Below are 17,340 nucleotides of genomic sequence, written 5' to 3' on the forward strand. Positions count from 1 at the left end.
ATGTCTCCATATAGTAAAAAAGTATATAAAAGTCATCAACTTGTTGTATGTTTTACAAGTTCAAGCAAAAAAATTGTCATTCAATTTTATTGAGTACATACAGCATGTGAAAAAACAGTTAAATCCTTTTTTCTCTTTTTAAGCATTCACTTAGCCAGATAGTTTAAGGGAGAGTTACACAGATGATTTCCAGCCAGAGACTGTAACAACCAAAGATTAGTGACTTGTGACCACTGAGCAGCTCCAGTAAAGAAACTGTGGTTTGACTGCTTCGCCCCAGGCTGTTTCTACTCTAGTTGATGAGGGGGGTGAAAACCTTTCTATTCTAGTGTACCAAAAAGATTTCTGCAGCAACTTGAAGGATTTAAATGGGTGACATTTTGGTTACAAGCTAATTTCTCTCAATGTTAACCTCCTGTCACCCCATCTACACCTTGTGGCAAGATATGCAAAAACCTATTACAAGATGTTGCAAATAGTGTTGCAGCCTACTAGAGCCATTTGAGTCTGCTGCTTAGACTGCTTTGGTTTACACTGAACTAAAACATATAATGAAACGTGTTTTTTATCATCTTGAACTGTAAAAGACTCCATATTTGATGCTCCAAATAAGACAGAGACTCCTTTTAAACTAAACACAGGAAGCCAAAATTGTTATGTACACAAAATTTAACTAAACATCCATTTACTGGTTTTACATAACTCTAAATTCCCAACTCTGACCTGCTTGCAGCCGCCTGAATAGCTGAATTTAAAAAATATATGTTTATTGCAACTGATTTGAAAATATCAAATAAATATGAAACAAAATAAATGAAAAAGTGTTATAGGATATGCCATTTAAACTCTGCCTTAATGTTTCCATTTGATATTTGTGCAGACAGCATTCTAAATAGCATTACACGGTTTTCGCTGTCGCTTTGGATGTACATCTCAAAACATCATTGTAGGTGGTTAATATCACATTTTTCATATTGTCCCCTCTTCAACTTTGGCCCCGGCTTTTGCTCTGTCTTTCCACTTAGTTTTTCCCCGTTGTGTTGTATGTGTCCCTATCCTCACGCCTCTGCCACTTTTTTTTTTTTTTGGGGAACATGCTGGGGTCCAATCGATTTCTTTCTGTGCCGACAGCATTTTTCAGCCTCTTTTGCCGTAGCATTACGGGTCATCTTGTACTTTTCTGTTAGGTCAGTCATAGGAAATGGAGGCAGTGACTAGGGGATGATATGAGAGCAGAACAGGGACCTGAATTACCTTTGGTACACTGATTAGTTTGTACGGAGAAAAGCTATATATTCAAAGACTCATGCTAAGACCCAGATAGCAGACAGACACTGAGATACAGGAACTGTGATGTTTTAATGTGTTGATTATCTTGCTATTTTTAAGTCAGGTGTTGGTAATGTTTTATGTCATTTCATGTATTTTTTTCTATCTGTCTATTCTTTTTATGTCTTTCACTATTTTATTATTCTGTAACTCAGCTATTGGTTGCACTTTATGACCTTGCACTGTCTCTTTTATTGTACCGCTCCATCTTGTTTTGAGTGCTTTTAAATTTTGCAATTTTTTCCCATCACTTGGGCTGTGTGAAACAGAATTACATTGCAGTGTATTTTAATATGGCTGAAAAGACAAAATAAAGTGAACTTGAACTCGAATGTGAGCTTGAAACAAGCACATATTTATACGTACTATCTATTACCAGCATTACAATTGCAGGCAGAAGAAACTTATAAAGACAGTAAAGTCATACCTTAAAAATGGTCATAATAGAAATATTCACAACTTAATTTTTTGCTGAAAAAACATGTATTGTTCCCATTTAAACTACTTTTGTTTGTCTGTTTGTTTCTTTCCATGTGTCTGTACCCCACAGGTCCACCAATGATCCGGCTGTCAGTGAATGATACAGTGGTGGTGGATCCTGGCCAGGATGTGCGCATAACCTGTGAGGTCACAGCAGGTTTCCCTCCTCCCACTGTGACATGGTCACGTTACCCTGGCCCTCTTCCCCTCAGTGCTCAAGTTCGAGGAGAAACACTGATTTTGAGAGCTGTCACACCAGCAGATGCCGGCTTCTACAACTGCACGGCAGTCAACAATGTGGGTAACCCTGCACGCAAGAACGTCAACCTGATTGTGAGAAGTAAGTAATGTTTGTATTTGCACCTGTGAAAAGGGGTGATGCTTTTGCAAAAAAAAAAAAAAAATATCTAGATTTGTGTTTTTTACAACCTTGGTATAAACTAGCTCCAGATGCATAATTGCATCAAGATTGTTTTACAATCTGAATGGCTGTTTAAAAGATTCTGGATATACTTTCAGAATTAGTCTGGATGTGAGCCTTTTGGTGTTTTTTACATATTGTCCAGTCCTCATGTATTTATTATTATTATTACTTAAAAAAAAACATATAGCAATGTGACATTCCCATATGATAATACTGCATATGGGAGGCAGGAATTGTTAAGTCTTTGCATCATTTAGACTTCACTGATTTTACAACTAAAAATCATGTTGCATTTAATTCTTTGGCTAGCCAGGGGGTAGTTAAAATAGTTGACAAAGGCACAGTCAGGATCCTTTTCCCATTGAGAAGTCTCGTACAACTGATAATTGCTTTATGCAAAGTGTCTGTATAGTCCTCGTTAGCTTCATTCGTTGATATTTGTGAGTCTGCGCGTGCGTGCGAGTGTGTGGAGCTAGCCGCTGATCCGTCATTAACGAAGCTGATGTGAATCTTGTCAGAATGGGCGGGTTAAGTATTGCTCTTTTTTTAATTTCCATGCTGTTAAAACAGAATACTTCCATTCTCTCTCCCCTCTGGCTATTTTTAGCCCCTTTAATCATCTTTATTCACTCCAATTAGTTAGACTGGAGTGGAAGCAATTAGCAACAGTCTCTTCTGTTAGTTAGCACTGTGGAGAGCGTATGTTAGATGGGCTTCTCCTGTTAGCTTAATGGGCCTGAACACACTGTCACACCAGCGCAGGTGGCAAGATGCTGAAAGAGACACACATTCACAGTCAGTGAGTTCATAAAGGAAAAGGTCTGCAGGCAGGTAGGTAGACAAGTGCATCCGTATATTTAAGGAGTATACACGCACACACGCACTCACATTAATCAGGTAAAGTTGCAAGTTCATGTTAGCCATATGGTCACTGCTTCATATCCATGGCTCCACCCAAGTATCTTGTTAACAAGCTCAAAAGAGTTTGAATCAAGCTCTCCTCTCCTCCTTACCGCCTGTCTCTCCCCTTCGTGGGGAAACAGAGAGCTATTTTGTATTCAACATGGAAATCTGTTGGGGAAACGGAGCCTTTGAAACTGAAAATTAAATGTGACAGTGTGAGAGTTACTCTTTGTCCTTGATTTTGTTTCCCCCCTCCTTCTTACCCCCCTGTTATTTTATTCTGTATTTGGCTCCTTTTGTCTTGGCTTCCTTCACAATTTGATTCTTCCTCTCTCACTCGCTTTCTTTCTTCTCTAATTTCCTCTTTCCTTTGGTACAAGGCGACCTCTTCATTTTTTTCTTTTTTCTTTTTTAATTTTGTTAGTGGTGATGGTGGTGGGGGTATTAACCATTCTTCTTCTCCTGCATTCTTCCGTTTAGTTTCTTTTTATTGTGTAGTATCAGTTCCTTCTTTTTGATCTCATAAATGTGTTTTTCTTCTAAATATTCTGTTTGTTTTCTTAATTTTAATTTGTACACTTTACTATTCTGTACTGGAATGGAATACAACCATTCAAATAATTTGCCTTTCCTATGAAATTACTGACTTTTGGCAAATCTGAACAATCAAATACTTGGTTCCTTTGTAAAGTGTGTCAATTAATAAAGGGGATGCAAAAAATGTTCACATACATGTCAAGAAGCATTTGCTATCTAAAGAGAGTTTTATATATCAAAACAAAACTCTCAGTTGAAAAAGAACAATAAATGAAACTGGTATTTGCTGTTCTCCGGTCAGGGTGTGCGAGACTAAGATTAAGGCTTTTACATTAATTATAACTCTGCTTTGGTCAACTTCAACTTCCAGGTTAATTTCAGCTTAATATGAGGCAGAATTTATTAGTGAATTAATGACTGTAAGATGCAAAGTTCATGAGGCAGCAAAGCAACCCCAAACCAAGTTTCCCACTCTCATGATTTACAGTTGGTATGAGGGTCTTGTCCTGACAGTACACAGAATTGCAAAGACAGACATGTTAGGTCAGCTGGTAATTTGAAATTGACACAGATGTGAGGCAGATAAGGTGCTTAAAGTGTATAAAATTTAGTTATGAATGTATGGTTAAAGTGCCTTATAGTCCAAAGCTTTGGTTGTAAGATTAGAAAAGCACTACATAAGTGTGATTACTTTTTACATCTCTTAATGATTTCGTTGAACAAATGATTCCATGAGCTAATTTTTTCATCTGGTTATGTGGAGGTATGCCCACTGTATCTCTGGGCACTCTCTCTACAGTGTTTCCTTGATTAAATGTGCTAAAAATTAATGTATTTCCTTGGGTTGTACTTTTTTTGTTTTCCTAGGGACTATATATATAGTTTAGCTACAGAGAAACTCTAAATTAAGTAAAGACCAAGTGAAAATTTAAAGATAAATAAGAGCATTCAGCAACTGTAGTAGTGGAAAAAAAGACAGACCTTGCCAGTGATGCCAAGTAATGCTTATCCCCTTTATTATTTTTTTTGTATTATTATTTTAATTTTGTATTTTTTAGTACATTTTGTGCTAAATGCCTTATATTGTAACAAATATTTAAATTTTCTTCTCTCTTCTTTTTTCCCTCTCTACCACCACAAAAAGCAATGAGCAACCTCACCTTCCAAATTACACCAGACTCTAACAAGGACAGTGAAACCATTCAAATGGGTCGTGACCTCAAGCTCTCGTGCCATGTTGATGCCACCCCCCAGGACAAGGTCAACTATACCTGGTACAAGAACGGCGCACCAGTCTTCAACTCAGATAGTTTGATTTTACTGCGCAGTGACCCAGACATGGCACCTGGCACCAGCAGTCTGGAGATTGTGGACATGAAATTCAGAGACCTGGCCACCTACAGCTGCATGGCTAGCTTTTCAGGCAGCACAGTGCGAGAGCTTCGTGTTGATGTCAACATTTCTCAAAACAGCGGTAAGTTTCGCTTTTTCCTTGTTGTTCCTTGTCTCTGTCAGACTGAGGGAAATTGTATGTTTGGTTTCTTCTTTTTTTTTGATTGTCAGCTACAGAGCTAACACAATCCCAAAAACAAACAAACCAAGATACATATGCATATATATATATATATATATATAATGATGGCTCAAAACATATTTCTCTGTTAAGGCTACGAGTATGGGCTACAGTTAGCTGTAAATCGCCCATGCATTTAATTAAGCTCTTGATCGTCATTAATAAATATGTATGGTGGCAACTGCTTAATAGAGGTTAGGCAGGTGCTGTTTGTGGAATAAACAAACTTATAAAACAGACATGTTTGTGTTGACTGATAAACTAATTGAACAAATGTTCAGGTACACAATGCTGCTTAACCTAAGCAGTACATTTAGTATGTAAAAAAAAAAAAGTTTTTCCTAAATCCAAAAGGTTGTAATTTTTCATGAATTATATGAATCTTAACACTATCTCATGCCAGTGATTAAATATTCTAGCAATCTGTGTTTTTACATCATGCAACAGTGTTAAAACATAAGCTTAGTGGTTTATCCATTCACCTAACAACTGAAGGATCCTACGTTTGATTCCAGGAAATCCATTTGTGGTTGCACCATGAAGGGCATCTCAAATTTTTTTTTAAAATAAATTTCACAAATTAAATATGCAGAGCTACCCGCTGTGCTGCAACCCCTTGTGAATAATGGAGCAACTGAAAGTTAGTGTCTTCATTCAGACAGTTTTTATCCCATTTCTTCCCTCTCTACCTCTGCCTTGCACTGCTTGTTGCTTTGATGGTTCAGTTCTGTGTGTTCATGTATTCTTTCTTGTGTGTTTTAAACCATAATATATACTTAATCCTAGTAATAATATTTTTAATGTCCCCACATGTCATTAAAACTGTGCGATTGTCTAATAAAACCAGCTCTTTAAATGTCAGTGTCTGTCATACAATTTTATTGTCCATCTGTCTCTGTTTCCCTAGTTTTTGCCAGTTTATCCATTAGCACTATTTGATATTTTAAATCATGTTTGCCCTCTGACTTCTTGTTAATTCCGTTAATTAATCTGAAATTTATTTTTGATCCAGAAAAAAAGTGCCAGTTTCTCGTTAGCTTGGCAACAAGGACAAGGCTACTTTATTTTATCTTAGAGCCCAAGGTTATGTATTTGTGCACTTTTCTAATGTTACTGACTAAATTGGAGGATATTTTAAAATGGAAACTCTAACAATAGCCAACGGTTTAAGGAACTGTTATTCTTAATATATATGTATACATATATATATATATTGTACTGTTATAACCATTTCTAAACAAATATTATTATATACTCAGATTATATGGAAATAAGAAAATATAAATTTACACTTTGTCTTACTTGCATTTTTTTTCTTTGCTTTCCCCCAGTCTCTCCTCCAGTGCTGTCTGTTCCACCCGGAGGTCAGGTTGTTAGTGTGCGAGAGGGAGGTAATGCCGAACTGGTGTGCTTAGTCGTAGATGGCAAACCACGTCCTCCTATACTGTGGTCACGGACAGAAAAGGACTTGCTAATGCCCTCGGGGAAGCCCACAGTGGAGACGCCTGATGGTCGCTTGAGGCTAAAAAACGTTAGCCGGGACATGATGGGGGCATACAGGTGCCAGACTGCTCCATACAATGGGCTTAACATTAAACGCAGAGAGGCACAGGTTCAACTCAATGTGCAGTGTAAGTATGGATCAGCGTACTTTCAGTTCAACATCCAAAATCCTTTGGCTTAAGCTGAATACATGTCTCTCAAATTGAGAACATATCCTGGTGTCAGTAAGTCTAGGTTAGTGTAAACTCTTTTCAAATACTGTTTTGGGTGCAGCTTGTATACTATTAGGAAAATGCACAATAATACATGATAACACCAGCAAAAACTGTAATGATTCTGAATGCGTCACAGAAGCTAGGAAGCCAACTGGCTGTTTAACTTTATTGCAATCAATCGATCAAAGTTTTCAGTTACAATCAAGGAAATAATTACCTGATCCATTTCTAAATTTGTAAATTTGCTTACTTACAAAGAATTGAACAGTCTTTCACTTTTATTAGAAGGTTGAATTTAGTGGAAAGAGACAGAATATTATTCTATGCTTGACTGTGGGGATGGTCTTATTTGTGTCATCCTCAGCATTTGGTTTCCTACCACCAATGAGTCAATTTGATGTTAAAGAGCTTGATTTTGTTTTCATCTGACCACAGCCTTCTCTGATTAGTTAGATGTTCACTAGCAAACTTGAGCAGGGCGCTACTACAAGATTTAAATCCTTTGGATCATTGACAAGCTCCTTCTGTATTTAGATTTCTTGGGTTTCTGAATAATCACACCAGTAGTTGTCATCTTCTCACCAAGGTTCTTGCTGATGTTTTTGTAGCTCATTCCAGCTTTGTCAGGGTCTACAATCTTGTTCTTTGACAGCTTTTTGGTCTTGTCCATTGTGGTGGAGAGGATGGAATGGAAGAAATGAATTAACTGGACAGGTGCACGTTCTGCACATGATGAAGAATTCTGGAATTTCTGGACTTTAGGTTAATATTCTCTCTCTGTCCATTAAAATGAACATACGGCAAAAATGAATGACTTTTTATTTCTTTGTAAGTGGGCAAACTCAAAATTTTAGCAGAGGGTCAAATAATTATGATCCCTTATAAGGGAGCATGTAGCGACTAAAGAGGGGGAAAAAACATGCTTAGTAATGGGCAGCGAGTGGAAACACATAGAGAAAAAATCATTTTGACAACTTTCCAACAGAGACCTGTTTCTGTGAATTAAAGAACATATCCTGGTTTTTAAAAACTGTTATTTTACTTTTCTATTAAATTTAAATAATCACTTTTCTTTCTCTCACCCTCAGTGAAGTCATAACAGTTATACTTCACTAACAACTATGGACCCTATCAGCAGATAAGAAATTGTAAAAGGTGGAACTGAAAGCAAATGAGGACGTACCTCTATTGCTCAGAGGCAGCTTTCACTAAACCTACTGCTTTCCCTTTGTGAACATTCCACTGAGGTCTGTCATTATAAAACTCCCAGAGGATCTACTTTGAGAGAGGAGAGGATGTGTCTTAGTAACGTAACGCATCATTTTGATACCTTTTTCCTTCCCATGAGGTTATCTTCTTTTACTTACTTTTACCATCCTGGAACTTTGACAGCCCTTATCAGTGCTAAGTCATGGAATGTGTGAGTACTACACATCAGCCTGCATATGTGTAAAACTGAGCAAGCCTTTTGCAAAACTTTCAGCCCTTTAAAAGAATATCTCTTCTTCCTTCAACTACTTGAATCAAAACATAACTTTTATTTCTCATTTATGTTAATGTTGTAAGAGTTAGACACTGTGGAATTGTAGATATAGTATATATAGCGTCTATATAAATATAGGTATATTAGGTATATACTAAAGAAACTGAGTATATTTTTAACCAGTTGTTAGACAGTTGTTTTAAGTTGGTACATAGATATATTTTTTGCATGGTAGTCAATCTGTGAAGTCAGTTTTGAGGTAAACAGTCATTGATAAATTGTATCTGTATTTTGTTGTTGTCAAGGAACATTGAAACATTGTAACACTGAAAGTAAATTGTTTATTTCCATGGCTTCAACAATACAATACATACATTAAAAAAAACCCTCACCGTTGATTCTGTCAAAAAAGCCAAAGGCTTTTTCTTTTCTTTATCTCTACTAAAAACGGTACATTTATCAGGAAGTAAAGAACCAATTTCCCACCTATTTACTGACCTACCTGATAAATACAGCCCAAATTAGAGCCCTCTCCTCTCCTCCCCTCTTCTCTGCAAGGCGGATTTACAGGGCTTACTAATGCAGGCAGGGTGCAAGGGCAACACTCTGTGAGCTCTGCTGTCTGCACTGGCCAACTCTGATTAATGGACCAGGTGGCCACCGCACTATGGACAGCGAAAGAAACGGAGCAACGAGACAGCTACATGAGCAGGAATAGGAGTGAGCATAACGGGGTTAAGAGAGAGCTTGAAACAGGAAAGCATGGATAGTGATGGGGGAAGGGGGAAGAGAGGGTGAGAAGGTGCTAACAAAGTGAGGGACTTGTTGGCAAATAGAGAAAAAAGAACATATTTCAGTGCAGCCAATCAAACTGTGGAAAATAAATTTCCCACTTTTATTCAGCTGCCCCTTTGTCCCCTGACTTAATTTGTTTATTTTATCACGTTTCTTTGCTTTATTCTGTTTCCACTGTTGATTGATGTGAGGGAAGCATAGCATCATTTTTTAAGGCTGATGTAATTAAGTGGATAGGCAGATGCTCGCCACTGTTTCCACTCTTGCCTCTCCCACTCCCACTTTTGCCTTGTATCACTTCTATACTTGCCCAGTGTTCCTTTTTTCCCTCCTGGAGAGGTGGCTGTTCTTCCTCATTGCCATTCTCATCATCATCAATCAGCTAACTGCTGGCCATGAGAGAAGACCTCTCTCTGTCTTGTCATTCTCTTTCTGCATCCTGCATTCTCTCATTCACTCCCCACCTCCCATACTCAATCACTGACTTCTCTCACTTTCACACTGCACTTTCCCTATCATTTGTCTTCCTCTTTGTCTTCTTCTTTAAGAGCGATTCTTTCTTCTCTCATCCCTCCTTACCCCTCATGCATGCTACCTTCCTCTCTCAGTCTCATGTAAATTGATTTTCTCTTTGTGCACTGTAAATGTTTGGCTTGGTCAGTGTTGCATTCCCGGATGGAATTCATTTCGCATTCAATAAGATGGATAGCGATGGCGTGTTTACATGGATTATAGTCTTTTGACTATGAAACACTGCAACAGTGTGCTATGAGTCCTGAGAAGCAAATAAATGCAAAAACAATGCTCTGGAGAATTTGGGGGGGAAGAAGTTTAATTAGAAAGTAAAGTAACCACAAAAGTGGAATCTACTTGAGCAGTTGTTGAAATGAATATATTAGATGAGAAAGGGAACTGTGCTAGCTTAATGATTTCTAAATTGATTACATACCAACGTATAACTCACCTCTGTTTTCCTCCTTGCTTCCATTGCCATTCCTCCACGTTTTGCCTTTTTTTCTTTATCCTTCCTATCCATTTCCAAAGTCAGTAATCAGTATGCATATGTGCTTCTGTAAGTAGGAGCAGGGTGTGTGACCATACACTAATCAATCCACTGGGATTACAGTATGACCTTTGACCACTTACACATCCCTCAGCGTCGCACATCATCACATAGCTGTGGGTGTAGGGAGTAGCTAAACATTAGTTTTGAGAGATCAGAGAGGCAGTAATTGTAACTGAGTACACAACACTAAGTTAGCATTTGTGGGAAGAACTTTGGATACATGCTGGGAATCTTGACTATAAGCCAAAAGACAACCTAGTGGCTGAGACGTTAAATGCTTTGGTGGTTTGCAGTCTTTTTAGCATTCAGGTGCTTACTCACATTTCTTTGACTGGAGTGCTGGCATAGAATGGTAAACTGATTTCAAACAAGAATTTGGTTTGGCTGTGTATACCCGTCCGTAGCAAAATAAACAACAGCAACAAGAAAAAAAAACATATTATTGAAAGTTTTAGTCATAGTGAATTTAAATGTATTTTCTTCAGTTCTTTAGCTTTCAAGAATATGTATTAAATGGATAATGTGTTCAGGCAGGTTATAGCTCTCAGCTTATCTATTCTGGTTTCTGATGTGTAAAATGCAGAAGCTGCTGAATCCTTAAACTTAAATGACATTAGTCTTTCAAATTTTAAAAAGGTGCAACATCTGTGTGTCAATAAAACATTACTTGTCTAGCACCTTTCTTTTAATTGAGTGCAACTCAGGGTAATCAATTTGTAATAGAAATATATAATATTAATTTAATTATTAACATTATTAACATTGACTGTATAAGACAGAAAAAGAAGAGAGTTTTTAACCATTATTTTTAATCTCTATATATAGCTATACTGTAGAGGCAGGTTTAGGTTTCTGTTTAATCATATCAACACCTCCATTATCAGCCAACCAGAGATTTTGATATTGTATAAAACACAATAACAGGATCTCTGTTTCTCTTTCCCTCCCTGCTCCTTGCTTTACATTATCTTACCGTCTTTTTCTCCCCTCCATACTGCAGCTCATTCTGTCTGTCTAAATTACAGGCATAACATAGATTAGACTATAATTACACATCTGTGTCTGATAAACTTGATTCATAAGGGGCGCTAGTCATGCTGTATCACCTCTGGGGCCTTAACACCAGATCTCATCAACGTTAGTACTGCAGTACCACCATTAGCATCTTGTCTATTATCTACATGATTAGCCAGGGGTGAACTAGCTGGCTGGTGATTTGTGGCAGAGTAATTTGGCTGTGTTGTGTCTTGGCTGACCCCAGGGCAGCAGTGGCTAGTCAATCATTAACCACAAAGGCACACATCACTGTTGACAGGTTAATTACAACTGGTTAGGATAGGTTAGAAGCAGGGATGAGAGTGTGGCTTGAAACGCCTCATCCCTTGTGGCAATAACAGTTGTTTTGTGTTGGATGATTTGTAACAACACATTTTTTATAATGGTTTGAGGAAATCCACTTTGCAAAGAACATAAAGAAGTGAGACATGGATGAGACTGTCTTTGCAGTCTGTTTGGTACTGCATGTCGAAGACGAGTTTCTGAGATTAAAATGTGTTTTTTTGGAAATGTCTGCTTCAGTTTATCTTCATTCCCTTATGATGAAAACAATTTTTAACATTGGAAACCAGCTAGACCAAACTAATTTTCAAATGTTTATCTGCATTCATAATCACAAATTAAGTTATTGCACAGTTACTGAATATAAGTAAGAGAGTATAAAATAAGGATTCAGCTCTACAATAAAGACATACTCATGCAAAAACCTAATAATGAGTATTAGACTTGCAATAACAGTGGCAAGGCTGTTTAAAAAATGCTACTGCTGCACTTGCATAAAAACAGAGTATAATATTCATTCTATTATTAAAACACAAGCCTTTATTTTTCTGCAGACCCTCCCATTCTGGACCCAGTCTTTCAAGATGTCCGTTCCAGGAACTATCAAATGGTAACCCTGAGATGTACAGTCCTACGATCAAACCCTCCTCGCCTGACAGACATCCGCTGGTTCCGTAATGGTGACTTCATCCGTATGCCAATGCCAGACCTGAAGGAGACACCGGAGCTGAAGTTCAAACTGGAACCCACCAACAATGGCTCTTACGAGTGCCGAGTGAGCAATACTGTGGGAACATCAGCATGCACATTTAATGTCTCTGGTGAGTGTCCCATTAATGGAAAAAAAGTCGTAATCCTCTTATTATCAGTTTTATATTCCTGTACTCATGCACCCTAACCTCCATATAAAGATTTATTTTTCCTTCTGCGTCATTCAGTAAATTTTTATAAAACATTGTTGCTCTCTTGTTCTATATCGCTCTCTGTCATACAGCACAACCATACAATGCTGAGTTTTACTTTGATACACCCAACCCTGTCCGGATTCTGAAAGGAAACAACTATTCCTACAATTTGCAGTGGACACAAAAAGATCCCGATGCCACAGATCGCATCATTGGATACTGGATTAATGTTCGAAAGGTAAAGTTCTCCCATATTTAGTCTATACATATATATATATATATATATATATATATGTATATATATATATATATATATATATATATATATATGTATATATATATGTATATATATATATATATATATATATATATACATATATATATATATATATATATATATATATATATATATATATATATATATATATATATATATATATGTACTGTATGCCTATTTGCATGCCTCTTTACACACATGTCCTGTGTGTAGTATCTTATAATATCATTCCTGAGATCTTGATAAGAGGCAAGTGCAGTGGATTGACAAACAGTAACTCACTGACTTTGTTTATCAGGCACTCATGAGACTGATTTGGTTGGTCTAACTTTATCCAAGGCAAACTTTGGTCACCTGCCTTTGTAAAAACCACCTTGAAAGCTGACAGCTTGTATAGATAAAAAGCATACACACAGGACTGTAAGCAGTAAAGTTTACATTCTAAGTAAACGTGGGGCTTTATGAGCTTGGGAAGTGTCAGAGTGTCAGACATGTGTAGACAGTCGAAGCCACTCATTTCCTTTCACTCATGCAGACTTTTTAAGGATAATAGGATTGTATTGTACGTATGTTTTTTTTATTAAAAAAAGTTTTGTATTAAACACATTTGTGTTTCCTTGCAGTGATAGATCACTCTGAGGCAATTCCTAGGCAGGATTTATCAGCCTTCTGGACTTTTTATTTCAGATTTGCCACATATATTTAATTTGCTGTCTGGCTCTGAGTGCCAGACTAGTACTAATGTGTTTATTACCAATTCCACAATGGAAGGAATGCCATCTTTTATCCACATGAGTCGAGAGACAGTTAGCATTTTTTAAATCCATTTTCATGTTTTAGCTTGCCCCCAAAGGATTGACTTTCTATTGATGCCACTACATTTCTGGAACCCCGTGAAGGTTGTTAAATTAGTCTTGCAGTCACAAAATAGATTAAGCATGTGCTGAAGAAGCTTTTAAAACCTTAACTTCTTTCAACTCAATTTTGAGCCAAAACAAGGTGATGTTTTCACCATGATCTGATACACCGCATTTATGTACGTTTACATAAACTCGTAGGCTTTATGACTGACCCTAGATGAACTCCAGTACTTTCGAAGCCCCTAATAGGACTATGATCTAAAATTAGGAACCTCTGTCCACAATAGTAGAGCACCCTAAGGCCATGTTCTTGCTATGTTTCAAGCATCTACTCGTATATTACTGGCCTTTGTCAGAAGACATGAAGGTAGTGGTGAATTATACACAACTGGCTGGGGTTGGGTATGGTGTGCATGCATGTGTGTGAGAGAGAGACACTTAAACAGAGGGAATGTGAGGACTGCCAGCTTGCTTTTGTGTGGATGAATAGTTAATTCCCCTCCTGCTTCAAGACTTGGCTGCTTACCTTATTAAGTAAGGCTCTTCTGGGAGACAGAAAATGAGCACTAGTCTTCCTAAGATGCACATTAGATTGCATGCCTAAGCTCTCTGAAAACTCACTCTTCCTCCTTTGTTCCATCAACCTCTCCTGGCTGTCCTCGCCTTTTCTGCTATGTATCCTTATTTCACTTTAGTCTCTTACCTACTCTCCATCCCATTTCTTTCTACCTTTGTGCCTTGGTCACACTTTTGCATTCAATCCTTCCACCCCTCTCCGCCTCTCTCTCCCTCTCTCTCTCCCTCTCTCTCTCTCTCTCTCCCCATCTCCGTAAACTGTAAACCTAATGGCATTTGATGTCGGGTGAACCATGGAAAGCGGAATAGCGCTGATAAATAGTGGCTGCAAGTTCTTATGCCGACAGTGTTAAAATAATGAGTTGCATTAAGTGGCAGTTTAGGACTTCTTAAATGTTGTTAAGCTTTAATTTAATTTCAAGGTTTTTACCTGAATGTTTTTTTTATGTGTTCATTAGAGAGTGAAAAGAGACAGAAAAATAAGGAAGACATGGAGGTTGTGAGCAAGAAAGTGAACGGAAGGGTGCGAATGGAGAGAAATACGATGCAAATTAAAGAAAAACATCAAATCTCACTGGCCCTCTCAACTATTAAATAGAGTACGAGAAAATTCAAATGTAATACCATCTCAATTTCACAACCCATCTATTTCTGAAACATTTTCTCCAGCTCATCCTTTTAACGCCTTGGCACTCTATCTTTTTAGCACCTACAAAATGATATGGGGGTCTCATGAGAAACAAGCAGGTATAGAGGGGAATACAAGAGGACTCGGTTCGTGTAGAACAGTGCTCTTCATCGCAGATCTGAGTACATGACTATAACTTTTATACTTTTTGCTGCAGCTTGATTTTTGATTATGTGCGAATGGGTATGTTTTAAATGAGAGTTAATGCAGATTTATTCTGTTTTATGCCTGAAGAATATGAATGTATTTCATATTGTATAACTGGCATTAATATATTTACTCGTTTGAACAAGAAATGTCCGTGTGTGTGTGTGTGTTCGCATGGCAGTTTATGTGGTTTACACCATGACTCATTGGCAGGCTATGAAATCCTTGCTTACACGTCTTAATTTAGTTTCATTCTCCCTGCAGGGGGTTTCCCTGTGTTTGAATTAACAGTGTTGACAGGGCCTTTTTTTTAAACCTGTCCTCACTCCACTTTTCCTCGAGAGATAATAAATTAATATGTGATAATTTTACCTTTTTAAAGCAAGAGCGGCTGATTTACTTTTGTTTCTCATGGCTTTGATATTATTTAGTCTCACACACATAGAAAGCTCAGGGTTTATGTCATCAGAATTCTTCTGTGATGCACGTGCATTTATGTGTTATGTAAATAAATATGATTCAACCTAAGAGGGTCAAATTTGTAGAATTAGTTACAGATTTGCAAAATTTAGAAATACACATAAACAACTGAAGAACAAGAAAGGTTTAACATGGTGGTCATCAAACTTGAAATGGACATTCAGAGAGCTGCTCAGTAAACATGTCTTTAACTGTAAGAGAAAGTGAATTAGTCTTTTGCTTTGCTTCAGTTGCACATATTTTTGCATATATTTGCATGCAGCTATGTTGAAGTTTTCAATTCAGTTTAATTCATTTCAACAATCAACAATTTAGCGACAATTGGCAGCTCAAGACACTTTATTATGTATTGCAAAATAAAGTTCCTGGTATTGTATATTACAGATAAAAATCCCATTGATTAAAAGTTTACCTTTGAACAAACACTTGACTACTGCGAAGAACAAAAAATAAATGATTACATGAAGAAAGGCAGCACTAGGTTCAGGACGTGCACCATCTGTAGTGACCTGTTGGAGTAAGGGGAAAGCAAAGAAAAGAAAGAAGAGCACAGAGAGAGCATTACATAGAGAGGTCTACACTCTGCAGTGGTTGTCTGCAGCTGCCACAGCTATGGAAACGCGGGTGTTTCCAATTGATTGAGTAGTCGAGAAGTTGGTGAAGTCTCCTTTGATCCACTCCAAACAGCCCTCGACCAACTGTACAAACGATGACTAGCTGACACTGGATTCTCTCACTGCTTGTGTGCTGAAATATGTCACTGTGTGTGCTTACACTGAAGCTAGCTGATTGAACTCTGTTATTTCACTTTGCTCTCTCTTCATTTTATGATTTTTTTCTGTAGGATTGTAAATCAAATTTATTAAACTCTGGTCTTTTTTCTGACGGACTCTAACCGCATCTTTCCATTAACCTCGTATGCAATAACATGGCCTTGGTGAAGGTTTTTGAATATCCTTATTAACTCTGGCCAATCAGAAACTACTTTTTTACTGCTGTCCTTTATTTTCTTACATACACTCACTGGACACATTATTAGATACACCTTGCTTCAGAACTCCCTTAATTATTTAGGGCAAAGATTCAATAGGGTGCTGGAAACATTCCTCTGAGGTTTTGGTCCAATCTCTGATTCTATGCACTTCATGTTGAGGGTCACATATGGCAACAGACTCAATAAACTGATCTGCAAGGCCAGTAAAGTTGTGGGAATGGAGCTGGACTCCTTTAAGGTGGTGTTGGAGAGGCGGATCTTGTCCAAGATAAGGACAATGCTGGGAAATACCTCCCACCCACTCCCTGATGAGGTAGCCAGTCACAGAAGCACGTTCAGTGAAAGACTTAGATTACCCAAATGCACCACTGAACGACACTGCCTGTGGATATCTCCCTGTACAACTCCACCATCTAATGCACAGTGCACAGTGCAATACTTACACCTTTTTGCACATCCTCTACAGTGAAAATAACAAATTACAAAGTTTTACAGTCTATAATTTAGAGTAAAATCTCAATCATATGTATTTAATCTCTGTAATATTCTGGATGTTTATATCAGAGCTATTTGTATATATTACAACTATTTCTTATAATTTCTAACTTTGTAATATATTCTGTTATTTAATTTAGTTCAGTCTGTTGCTGTCTTTATTGCCTTGGAGCAACTGTAACCATCCAAATGTTTCAGCAAAAATCGAGACCAAGCAGGACTTTTCCAATCTTCTATTATCCCATTTTGTTAGGCTTTTGCAAATTGTAGTC

The 17,340-nt window shown here is 37.5% G+C and overlaps 1 protein-coding gene across 2 annotated transcripts in view; it reads left to right on the forward strand.

Moving 5' to 3' along the window:
• Positions 1-17,340, forward strand: part of mdga1 (MAM domain containing glycosylphosphatidylinositol anchor 1) — a 179,855-nt gene that overhangs the window by 118,387 nt on the left and 44,128 nt on the right. For both annotated transcript variants that reach the window (XM_005447559.4, XM_025907201.1), the window contains exons 7-11: positions 1,880-2,149; positions 4,818-5,147; positions 6,578-6,877; positions 12,201-12,467; positions 12,641-12,789. In XM_005447559.4, the coding sequence (XP_005447616.1) occupies positions 1,880-2,149; positions 4,818-5,147; positions 6,578-6,877; positions 12,201-12,467; positions 12,641-12,789 (1,316 nt within the window). The remainder of the gene's footprint in view (positions 1-1,879; positions 2,150-4,817; positions 5,148-6,577; positions 6,878-12,200; positions 12,468-12,640; positions 12,790-17,340) is intronic.

Source organism: Oreochromis niloticus, linkage group LG1, assembly GCF_001858045.2.
Source record: "Oreochromis niloticus isolate F11D_XX linkage group LG1, O_niloticus_UMD_NMBU, whole genome shotgun sequence".
In the NCBI taxonomy this organism is placed as follows: domain Eukaryota; kingdom Metazoa; phylum Chordata; class Actinopteri; order Cichliformes; family Cichlidae; genus Oreochromis; species Oreochromis niloticus.